Raw genomic sequence first — 13139 nt, 5'->3', positions numbered from 1 at the left:
GTAAAACAGAGATTAAGCATTCAATGTTTGGTCAAATCTTATGTTTCTTGGCTTAATCCTCTACTAGACTAATTGCTATTGATGGCTTTGAAAGCATTTGAGCTCATTTGAACTCTAAGGGCTCAGATCTGGGCTCCCCGCATACTCTATTTTTTGCACACAAAATAGAGGATTAATTTGCTAATGAGTGATTAATCAGTACTAATCACTATTTTTGGTGCAATTGAGGGTTCAAATTAACCATTAGGTATTTGATACAGATCCCTATAACCTCATATTGCAATTCGGAGATGGTTTGATACTCCAACCAACCATTCCGTACAAATTGGTTACCCTTGATTTAATGTAATTTTTGGTGATTTTATGCTGATTCCTAAACACCAGATTGAGTTGTAAAAGGGTAGACACTGCCCTTGAATCTTGAAATTGGATCAAGAGGTAAGAACCCCTTCACATTATCATGAGTACGGCACAAGAAATAGCCAAATTTAATGGGGAACAGTTTTACACGTGGCAGACAAAAACCATGTATCTGCTCATGAGGAAAAATATGTGGGGGCTAGTTGAGGGAAGAGATGAATGCCCAAAGGTGAGAGGGAAAATTGCTGGTTTTTTTATTATCCATGCCTACATTAAGCTATCAGTTAATTGCTCACTAATCACGTCTTAATTATCCATGCCTACATTAAGCTATCAGTTATTTGCTCACTAATCACGTCTTAATTATCATATAATCTCTTTGTTAATGATGTTGATTCGAGCATTTGATCCACCATAGCTCATCACATTGGTGTAATTTTAACAGGAGCCCCAGATGTGCCTTTTCCATGATGAGAGGTAGAGCGAATGCATGATCGGAAGTCAGCATATTGCTCTTATTGGAAACGAGACTGCTCTTCCTAAAGCAGGAGAGCCACCAACTCATCAAAGGTTTATGACTTTGAATTTCTCTTTGTTTAGGAGACGGACTGTGGGAGCAAATCCTTGATATGATTCAGGCAAGCCTTTGAGAATGGTAGAGACAAGAGAACTATCCGGAATAACCTCATCAATATTGATCAGATGTTCCTGCAGATCCTTAACACACGGGTCAGAAATGCATCCATAGATTCACCCTTCGTCATATGCTCCAAGTCAATATTTTTCCAAAGATAGGCAACTTGGGCATTATGGATCTGATATCGAGAGGCAAGGACATCCCATGCACGCTTAGCAGATGAACATGATCGGATGTGAGGAATAACTTGTCGTTTAACAAGAGAGAGCAATAAGTGTATGTGCCTGTGCATCTTTGGCATCCCATCTGAGTTGTTTCGGTGTAGGAGGAACATGTGTAAGCTATACATTGACACACTAGAACCGGATTCAGTGGTTCCAACAGTGGATCTAGAGGACGTGCTCACAGTAGATACGGGCCCAGTAGGCCGGGTGTCAGCACTAGATACTTATACCCATAGGTTCTTTGCCACGAGAATATGACACAACATATATACCCGCATGGGATGGTTGGCTCCATTTCAACTTGTCCTCAACGAGTGACATGCTGAACAATTCATTGGTGTTTTCGGACATGTTGCACAGTAAAGGAATATACAAACTGAAGTGTATTTGACACAGGGATTACCTACAAAAGGGAGTCAAAGTGCTTTAAATGTTTGTAGAGGGATGTGCAAACTTACCAAAAGCAGGTTGTGGAATCGACAGTGCAGAGTCAGATGGGGAAGCACCAAGTCAGAATCAGCTGATCGAAAGTTGAATGGAATTAGCAAGACAAAAGTAAAGGTGGAATCAATAGGTTTGATGATGCTGACGTGGAGACAGCAAGCCCGATGCTGACGTAGAGACAGAATCAGTTCACGAGGAATCAGCAAGACGGAAGCTAATGTAGAATCAATAGGTTTGATGCTAATGTGGAGTCAACAAGTCCAAAGGTGACATGGCATTAGAAGATTCGAAGTTGACGTGGAGTCAGTAGGTCTGATGCTAATGTTGAGTCAGTAGTTCTTCGAAGGTGACGTGACATCAGTAGATCTGAAGTTAACATGGAGTCAATAGGTTTGATGCTGACATGCACTTAGCAGTTCCAAAGGTGACATGGAGTCAACAGATCTGATGCTAACATGGTGTTAGCAATTCTGATGTTGATGTGGCATTAGCAATTTAGATATTGCCGTGGAGTCAATATTTCAAAGCTAACGTGTCGTTCAGCAGGTCTGATGTGCTGATGTGGAGTCAACAATTCTGAAGTGGACATATCATCAGCAGATCCAAAGCTGATGTGTCATCACCAGGTTTGATGTGTTGACTTGTTGACAGTAGATCAGAGTCGATAGACGTGTAATCTGACTCTACTGAAAGTAAACCTGGTCCTCATAAAAGTAAACTCAACCAATTGTTGAATTCGGAATGCGAAGCATTGACTACTGAAGATAGGAAATCATACATAGAAAAATAGACTTTTGAATGTAGAGCAAAGTGCGGAATGGTAAAAGTTGAGAGCCACGCGCTGAAAGCTTAGAGAAAAGCGTTGTGAATGCTGAAGACTGAAAGCTAGACACTGAATGTAGAAATTGAAGGACTGAGCTACAAATAAGGCAATACTGATTGACGTTGTTAAATGAGCTGACCAAGCAAAATCAACTAATGCAAAATGCTCAAGAGGAATGCTATGAGGCTGACAATTGAAAGCTAACAGACGTAGAAGTCCAATGTCAAAAGAAAGTTGAATGACAAAAGTAGTACCTGAAAACCTCTATTGAAAGCTAAGTGAAGAGCTAGCTAGTGTGGGGGTTAGCCTTGAATGTATGACTGCATTAACAAAAATAACGCCAATGTACAAAAGAAGACAAAACCCTAGATCAGATTGAAAGTGCGTAGAGCAAGATCTTACCTAGAACAAGCAGCAACGCCAATGAGATGAAGATCAGCAAGAGCGGCAATAGAACAACAATGCTCTGATACCAATGTTGGATGTGAAAGAAGATGTTTTGCATAGACTCACAGAAAAAACATGCACACGAGCTCAGAGAGCGATAGAGATGATGGCGATAGCTGGAATGTACTCGAATGAGGTAATGAGTGAGTGGAGTACAACTCTAGTAGCCCTAGCACTAGGGCTGATGTGGCTACTAACACACTAAAGGTGTGTTCTTAGGGGAAAAAACCCTGCCACCAGCACAGGGTAAAAAGTGCCCGTGATTAGCTCAGTTCACATTTGAACTTCTTGGAGGCAAAAGGCTAACACAAAGGATGTAACTAAAGCCCCGAACATATCTAATATCAAAAACTAATTCCACTCATGGCATCATTAGACATGTAAAAAGACAGGAACCACATTCTCATAAATCAATACATCTACATCTATGGCTCTTTAGAGAACCATAAAGTCAACATCCTAAGGCCCAGTGACTTTAGCAGCAAAACCTATGGTACTTCAAGTAAGCAACAGTATAACACCAAAGTGTAGATGTAGAAGGAGCATCATCCAGAGTCCTTCACACCAGCCTCATGAGGTCCATAGATCTACGACTTCAAAAGTTCAACAACAATATGATAGAAGCATCCAAGTAGTTGTTGCTTGTTGCATCTATGAGTTTTAACATCAGATGTCAGAGTAGCAAAGGGCAACATTAGCAAACACTTTCCATTCGTAAAAACATCATCATGAAGAAGTCCATGGCAAGGGCTTGGCCTTATCTCTTCGAGGGGGGTGTGCGAGCGAGCGTCCAAATGCAGATACTTACGAACAAGCTCTTTATCTGTATCAGTGTAACACAGCACATCAAACAAGGCTACAGGGGTACCTGTGGTAGCAACACCAGCAGCGCCCGGCTGCAGGTAGGGCTTGTGCGTTCCTGCCATCATGGGCCGCCGCCGCCGTTGTCATCATCATCATCTTCACCACTGCAATCATCATCAGTAGCCCCATCATCATCTTCATCATTTCCATCACCACCACCGACATCATCATCATCACCATCTTCAGCAACAGCACCATCATCTTCATCAGCAGAAGCATCATCAGCATCAGCCTCCAGCAACATCATCAGTTTGGAGACCTTCGATGACAAGGATCTCGCTGCCCGTCTGCTGGACCATGGCCTTCCCTTGGCCCATGCCATGTCCATCATGCAGGCCCTCCCACCTCCCAAGCGTGCCGATACCACCCAGGTAAGCTCTCAGCATATCCTCTCTCTCGTCCGTTTCCTTCAAACCATGGATGTCAACACAGATAAGGTCCCAGCCCTTGTTAGAAAAGCCCCTTTCATGTACCACCGAAACCCGGTTCGACACCTTGAGCCCAAAATTCAGTACCTTGAAACCCTTGGTGTCCATAGAAAAGAAATGCATGTCCTTGTTCTCAAATACCCTTACTCCCTTTACCCTGCCATGGAAGACATCCAGGCTCAGATACAATTCCTCAAGGATCTCCCCCTTGCCGAAGAAGATCTCCAGAAGGTCATCAGACAATGCCCGATGGTGTTTCGGTTGGGCGCCAAGCGATACCTTCAACCAAAAGTTGATTTTTTCAGGAGCTTAGGAATTACACACAAAGATGTGACCAGACTTGTCTTGACATTCCCCAGAGTGTTTGCCAGGCCCCTCGATAAGCTCCAAGCTACAGTGGCTTTTTTGCAAGAATTAGGGTTTCAAAGTGGAACCCTGCCCTTCTCCAGAGCTTTTGTCAGCATTGCCACTAGAAATCACCAATCAATTAGGTCTGCCGTTCAAAATCTCCTCGACTCAGGGTTCTCACAGGAGCAAGTGGCCATCCTGGTTCAGGAGACACCTCTGCTGATTTCCAAAAGTCCAACAGATATCTGCAATAAGATCAAGTACCTGGTAGAGGAGATGGGCAGGTCACCAAGTGATGTCTTGAAGTGCCCTGTATTCCTACTCATCAGTTTGAAAAGGAGGATACAGCCGCGGCATGAAGCTCTTGTCCGGTGGAGGTCAGAGAATAACATACAGAAGCAACACTCATTGTCATATATGTTTTCTCCCAAGGACGAGGTATTCACCCGGAGGTTTCCAGGTATAAAGCTATGAAGCTGTGTTTGTGTACTGAAGGTCCTTTTGCTTCAACAATGAAGGCCATGTATATCATTTTTTAATGGGATTGCTACAAGCTCATTAGTTCTCGTATATATGATTATCTGTATTTCACTCTTCATGTGTAGAGCTAGCTTCTTTTGTATTTAAGGGTTTTTCACCCACGGAAAGGGGAGATCACATCCCCTTGTCTCTCATGGGTGGGAGATCTCGCCTGTCCAACCCCCGCCCATCTGATGGTTGGGGAATCTCTCTTTAAATAACCTTGGGTGTCATTTATAGGTGCTTGTGATTTTCAACTGATTTGCCTGAACTTATGAGTTTAGGAATCTTGGATTGTGAGTACACGAGGTTTTCTCACCAAAGGACTAGGGCATGACTTAAGCTTGAAGTAACAGGAGGCAACAGTCTCAAGGGGTTCAGAGTCACATACAAGGTAAGATTGAGAAAACTAGGCAGAATGGGTGCTAGACTGAAAGGTGACTAACATTCTTCACCCAGCCCACGTCCCATGAGACTTGGGAACTTGTTGTGGATCCGTGATTGACACATACTTCTAAATTGTTGCGATGAGAGTCTTAACACAGAAAGATGAACAGAAGAAAACTTGCACAAACGCTATAGTACAGTAGCATTGTACTTTAATTTTGTATTAATTCCAAGAATCCAAGCTCAATTATGCAACAGGAAGAAGTACAATGGCTCTCTAGAAGTTACAAAATGATCCATGCTCATATTGAAGATGTCCCAGTTGGCAGAAAATGCTGCTATTCCCGTGTGTAGCATAGTAATGTGGAACACCGCTCCAGAGCCTTGGGAATGAGGGAATGTGTTCCATAACCTGTGTTGTTCCCGTTGTCGTTCCGCAAACGTGCATCCTTGGCTAAAGGCATTCTGAGTCTAATTTTTGAGTAAATGAGAATTTTTGTATTTTTGTATGATCATATCATATCATATGAGAGTGGTGTATGACCTTTGCATCTAAAAGGCTTGGCAATATATGCCCTTGCATCTCCTTAGCTTGCAAATGGTATCCATATGGTGATGACGTATCATTCCCATTTTCTTTCTGGTTCCCGTTCCCGTTCCCGTTCCAGAACAGTCTCCCGATCCATGTGACTATGGTGTGTAGGCCCTCTTTGGCTCCTTGACTGCCAAAGGAGGAGACTTGATTGGTTGATGATTGAATGAGGAGCTATTTTTAGGGCCCTTCTAGAGTGTGCCTGCCCGATACGGCCCACCACTACTGCTCAACCTGAATTCGCCCTGCCCGCCAACCTGTCTGTACAGCCTATCTGGCTTGCCCGGCTGTCTTTCTGGACTGGCTGTTGGTGCCCAGTCTGACCGCACGATGTAGGTGGGTCACATAAATCATTTGTAATGTGCAAGTCAGCTAGGGGCCTCTTCAGAAGTCTCAGGATGCACATTGTGCAACCACAGCTCCACTTTAGGAATACCTTGTTTTACAAGCAGGAAAGAACATTCTCTCCAGCGAAGGACAGAGCATGAGACGATGGATCAACTTTGTAATTGATTTTTAGTACGTGAAATTTGAATAGTCTGTCTTGGGGCTATTTAAGCCAATGTCTGTTTTTTTCTTTGTCCCTCAAGGGAGCTCTAGTTTTTTGGACTAACCTCTTGTGTTATTCTTAGCTCTTGTATCTTGAGGCTAGTTCTTACTCCTAATTTATCTTACGATTATACTTGGCTTAGTGTCAATTTTACCAGGATGCAAAACAAAGCATCCTTAGAAAGTCTTCTATAGCATACAATTTCTTGTGATTTTCATGGTCATTTGGGACTTTTAGGTACATCAATTTAGCCAGCCTGCAGCCTTGATTTGCGCATGGCTACCAATTAACCCATGTACAATGATGGGATACACTTAATTTGTCATAGGTGTAAAACTATGGCATGATTAGCAGGTGACTAACGCCATGATGCTAAGTATCAACAACTCCATCTTTATGCATGGCTATCAATTAACCCATGTATGTGATCTACGATATAGTCATTTGCATGTTAAATGATGTACAATGATGGGATACACTTGATTTATCATAGTTGTAAAATTATGGCATGATTAGCAACTCAATGTCTGAGCTATTTTGCATGCAATGTCTAAACCGTTTTGCACGCACTTTCCCTGAGCTCACCAAACTGAATGACTTACACACATGTATTCCTCATGGAGACACGATAGGTCATCACTCAAAACGTATTTCCATCCTTAAAAAACACATTTTAAAAAAATCATTGAAAGACAAAAGACACAAAATTACTCGAATCACATGTGATTTCTCGTCGAATCAATAAGCACACAATTTCTAATAGAGCACAAATTCCTTATCGGATAGGCCACCAAAATCGAGTTTGGGGCTGCATTTATTTAAAGAGTTTTAATGTTTGTTTTTTTGCAAAGGTTTTGGGATCAATTTATTTAGATTATTTTTTTTTCGATTTCTTGATGCAACATGTGGTGGCTCTCCATGCATTGTTCGGCTTCCTCTTTCTTTTTGGTTGGCGGCTGTACAGGTCTGAAATCTAGGCATGCATTTGTGTCTATTTAATCGAGTCTTGCCAACCTGTGTTGTTTGTGCTATTTTCTTGTGTCTGAATTCCAGTGGCTTCAAAGAGGAGACTCGTAGTTGCGTCAACCTGTAGGAGAAACGTGCTTGTTGACATTTCCAATTCCCCTCTTGGTGATAGGAGTTCAAGAGATGATGCCGGTCTAGCTTGCCAAAATGCAAAACCTTGTATTGTGACACCTCAGGGATCACAATCTAGGTGCTGTGAAGAAGTTAGCCCGCTCGTCCGATATGTATTTTATTTCGACATTTCCAGTTGGTGCACTTGCCTATGCGCTTCTACAAAGGCTCATGTGTTCATATTTTTGTAGGCTCGTCAAGGAATGGTCGTAGATTTTTAGAGTAAATAGTACAAGATTATACTGTTTTGATGCCTACATGTCCAAGATTGTCTACTGAGAAAAGAGCAAAGATGCTAGAAGTTTCTGTGATTGTCGCAGTTTGGCAGTGGTGATATAGACTTGTCTTTTTGGGAGCCACTCAAAGAATTTGTGCGTGTTGAATGCATGAAAGGTTTATTTTCTCTTGAAAAAGACGGCACATTGAATCATTTTCATTTCCAAATGGTGGTGAGGCTTATGGCTCTCTCTCTTATATCGGTCGCAAAATGATTAAGAGATACATGGGTTGGCATGTGGAGAAACCGCCTGGTGGTTTGGTTGTGTCATGGTTTGAAACAAGTTCATATGCACACTTTCAAAGGTATGTTGGGGTACTGTATGAAAGATCTGCATAAGCTACATTTTAGGTTTTTCACGCATAATATTACAGTTGAGGAGCTCACTGCTTTATATGGACAAGCAGATTTGAAAAACAAGGTGTGCTTGACAATGCTGGATCTTTTTGATAGATGATGTGTATATGGACAACTACATTGTCAAAAGTTCGGTGCAAATCTTGATTTAACTTTATTGAAGATGTTACAAACATGAAAATATTATCCCGCTACTTCATGGGTAATTCTAAAAGTCAGACAGGGCATGCACAGAAAGCATGTAAACGCGATTTAGAAAGTGATGGAATGCCACACTTGGCAGAGGCTTCTGACTTGGATGATATTTTCTTTTCTGACGTTACAACGCTTAGGTATTTCTCACTCTTTGTTAAGTTTTAAATATTGAACTCTAGAATGTTTGTTTTTCCCATAGGTGTAAAGGTTAGGAAGCTTTAAAAAAATGTTCATGTGACTTTGCTTGTGTATGGGACAGACCACCAAAATGTTATGTTATATATGGGACAGACCACTTTGCTTGTGTATGGGACAGTATGTTATATATGGTCTGGTTTACTGAATGGAACATATAGTTTGTCATTGTTTTGTAATATACATTCTTGTTAACCCAATTCTAGGGTTAACAAGAACTACCGCCATTATCTTACATCAAGGAGTCACGATAGATACACCAAAGGGTCATACATTCAAGATATGAAGCAGTAGTGTCCAAAGCTACAACTTGGATGGGCGCCCATAATGGTGTGACGGAGTATTTATGGCGATTCCCGTTTCAAGAGCGTGTGGTAGCAAGTTAGAATGAAGTCCTAAGTGATGTACTTCATGGATATATTATGTGAGTAGTCATTGTAATAGTATTAGGCCTCTTATGAGCCTAAAGTGCCCGGCCGGCCACAGTTTAAGTGAGTGTGAATACTTATGCCCATGTATATAAGTGAATATCTCTCATAATACAACATACTCTCCCATTATGCAATTGAGTCTTGCTCTTCCTAATCTTCTTGTTAATCTCTCCCTAATGCATGCTAATGAGTGTGTGTGAGTAAAGTGAGGTGAAAGGAGGGACGAGTACCCGTAGTGTAACGCGACAGTGTGAACGCTCACAGGAGGCGTGGTGGAATTGCTTCTCAAACAAGGAGTTGTAGAGCTTGGAGACCTCAAGGAGTTTAAGTGAGTGTGAACACTTATGGCCATGTATATAAGTGAATATCTCTCATAATACAATATACTCTCCCATTATGCAAATGAGTCTTGCTCTTGCTAATCTCTCTCCTTTAATGCATGCTAGTGAGAGTGAAGTGAGGTGAAAGGAGGGACGAGTACCCGTAGTGTAACGCAACGGTGTGACAACGCTCGCGGGAGGTGTGGTGGAATTTCTTCTCAAGGAGTTGTAGAGCTTGGAGACCTCAAGGGTTACGAGATCGGTCATTGGAAAGATCCTCATCACGACAATTGCGGTTCACTAGGTAATCTCTTATTGGATGTGTTTCAAGAAGAGTTAGGGTGAGCGATAACATTTTTGGCGTGGTAAACAGAGATTAAGCATTCAATGTTTGGTCAAATCTTTTGTTTCTTGGCTTGATCCTCTACTAGACTAACTGTGGAGCCATCCCTTGGCTTTTTCCATCTTTTTTTCTCTAATCTATGTATAACCCATTGTCCATTATCTTGATTAATGGTTTCCCCTGAAAAAGATGTGGATTTGATGGTGATTTGTGTGAGATTTGGTGTAGAATAGCTCTCTTTTTTGTTTTTGTAAAGAATGTTTTTTGCTTAATTTTTAGCGTAATTTGTTATTTTTGTTGTTATTGTGGTTTTTCATGTTTTTAGGGCTTGCACATAGTTTGTATTATGGAATCCGAAGCTTGAAGGCCTATGTGGCGGCTCCTGTTTCCAAGGGTTTTGTTGTTCCTTCACTCACATCTATGTTTCGTTGTCTCATTTCTTCTGAAAGATCCTCACTGATGAAGTTGGATTTGAAGAAGTCTAACCTTCTTAACAGGGAGCACTCTGTTGTGGTTGGATTTAAGGGTTGGTGGGTTTTAGGAAGTGTGGTTTGATGCATTGCAAGTGATTGTACTATCGTTTCCAACAATTTGTCCAGGCATTAAAGTTCCCTAGTGCTTCTCAATTAGATGTGAGAATGGTTTCAAACAGTTTTAGGAAGTGTGGTTTGATGCATTGCAAGTGATTGTACTATCGTTTCCAACAATTTGTCCAGATCGAGTTCGCATTAAAGGTCCCTAGTGCTTCTCAATTAGATGTGAGAATGGTTTCAGACAATTTTTTTTCGTTATTGCTGCTAAGCTCACATGTCAAGGTTCACGTCTTGAGCTTCACTTGTCCAGGGTCACATCTCTAGGTTCACGTGTTTGGGTTCACGTCTCTAGGCTCACGTATGCACGTTCATGCGCCCAGGTTAACGTACACAAGTTCACACCTGTAGACTCATATCTGCAAGCTCACGCCTTTTTTTTATGAACTTGACTCACGTGCTTCCCTTGTATGAAATGAGCCTATTTGGGAGCATGAAATTCTAGGAACTAGATCTATCATCACAAGGGGTAATAAGTGTACTTAATTAAATTCTAGGAGCCTATTTGGGAGCATGAAATTCTAGGAACTAGATCTATTGGATAATAAGTGTACTTAATTCCCTAATAATGACGAAGGATAAGAATTTTCCTTGAAATTTATAGCTAATACAGATTATATGACAAGAAAATCTTCCAAGGACATGGGGGTAGATGTGTCTGTACACGAATCTTTATGGTAGTGATAATTAATCCGTACAATATAATGTGTAGTTGCTACATATTATATGACAAGAAAATCTTCCAAGGACATAGGGATAGCTATGTTTATACGAGTCTTTATGGTAGTAATAATTGATCCGTACTATATTAGGTATACCTACCTCCAAGCTCACATCTTCAAGTTTACGTATCCAAGGTCATGGCTCAAGTGTTCAAACTCATGGCTCACGTCTCCAAACTTGCATCTATAGGCTCACGTCTACACTCACATGTCCAAGCTTCTCACGTCTTTTAATGCGGGGTTGTGAACGTATGTCTCCTACCCGAGAGCTAATTTGGCCTGATTTATGATGGTTTTTGAGATTGAGCTAGTTTAACCTAATTTATAATGGTTTTTGAGATTTTTGGACTTGATGAAATGTGATTAGTTGTCCTTATCTTAATTAACAATTGTAATGTAACTAATTAAGTATTTATTTAATTATTTTTTTTATGGTTTAGCATGCTTCTAGTCTATCGTTTTTAATAATAACACAAATTGACAATCCTACTCTAAGTCAATCTAATGAATTGCAATGCTCATATTTTTGAAGTGGATTTCACTCTTACTTATATAATTACTAAGCCAATCCTTAGATCAAAGCAATGAAATATAAGCCTCTTGGGCTCCAATTTCATGCAATTTGCCAAAAAACCAAGGTTTTGCCCTAACAATAGATAGAAATAGAATGTCCTAATGTAAAATAGACTTCAAATCAAAATCAACAATACAAACAAACATATCCAATGGTTCCAAAATCAGATGTTTTTCGGAGTGTGACCTCCTAATCAACACTGGACAATATCGGGTAGTCCCAATAGCTTGGAATGGAAAGGAAAATGAAGCTAAGTCCTAGACTAGGTCCCAACAGTGGCATCAAATATGTTAAGTCAAAATCTTACCTTAGCCTTTCCAAAGCATCCATCGTCAAGTCTCATCTTCAAGTTGCAAATGTAACTTCTAATTGCGTGTGTGCTAGCTTGTCCATCACATCCTCACTCCGTTGTCACCCCGAAATTCTCCTTGCTAAAGGGATGAAGAGAGAGCTCTCAATGCCTAGATGGAGGCAAGAAGAGATGGTCCTTCATGGTGGTTTTCTCTCACAAAAAGCAAGGGAAGAAGAAGCTAAGCAAACCTATTCAAGCATACATCAATCTAGCAAGCATGAATTCAAATGCATACAAGCAAGCAAGAAGAGGAAAGAAGAAGAGCTCACAAGAAAACTATTGTACGAAAATGATTACCCATTGCTTATTGTCAAAAATGTCTCATATACAAGTGATTAATTTTCACACTAGGCCAACCAAACTTAAAAATGATCGAACCTCTGTTACTAGTCTTAAGCAAGTATGTACACTAAGTCCGTAAACGTTTCCTATTTGACATTAAGCACATGGCAAGACTGCGCCTTACGGTAGGTCAAGTGGCAAAAACCATGTTAACCAACAAAGTGATTAACAATTAATTCGTACTATATTAGGTTCCCCTACCTCTAAACTCATGTCTGTAAGTTCACATGTCCAGACTCCCCTTTTAGCATGGGACTATGGGCTCACGTCTCCTACCTTAGAACTGGTTTGACTTGGCTTTGGTGAATTTTAAGAGATTTTAATCTTGTTAAAGTGTGATTAATGATCCTCATCTTAATTAATAATTATGATACAACTAATTAACTGTTTTTATTATTTTTTGATGGTTTAGCATACTTCTAATCTATCAATTCCAACAATGCATGATTAAATTATTTAAAAAATATGAAATACATGAACAAAAATTGACAATCCTACTCTACTTCAACCTAATGGAGCTCAATGTTCATGTTTTTAGAGTGGATTTCACTCTTAATCACAATTGCTAAGCTAATCCTTAGCTTAAACCAATGAAATCTAAGCCTCTTGGACATTAATTTCGAACAAATCACCAAAAAACCAAAGTTTTATCCTAGCAATAGATAAAAAATAAAATACTCA

General features: G+C 40.5%; 1 protein-coding gene across 1 annotated transcript; it reads left to right on the top strand.

Moving 5' to 3' along the window:
* Positions 1-3557: 3557 nt before the first annotated feature.
* LOC147608750 (transcription termination factor MTERF8, chloroplastic-like) lies at positions 3558-5145 on the top strand. Its single transcript, XM_086788605.1, has one exon. It carries the CDS (start codon positions 3664-3666, stop codon positions 5047-5049), a length of 1386 nt encoding a protein of 461 aa, XP_086644731.1. The 5' UTR covers positions 3558-3663; the 3' UTR covers positions 5050-5145.
* Positions 5146-13139: the final 7994 nt, after the last annotated feature.

The sequence above is a fragment of the Cibotium barometz genome, chromosome 52 (genome assembly GCF_041138505.1).
Source record: "Cibotium barometz isolate CiBa-2024 chromosome 52, ASM4113850v1, whole genome shotgun sequence".
NCBI lineage: Eukaryota > Viridiplantae > Streptophyta > Polypodiopsida > Cyatheales > Cibotiaceae > Cibotium > Cibotium barometz.
This window is presented reverse-complemented; position numbering and strand designations above follow the sequence as displayed.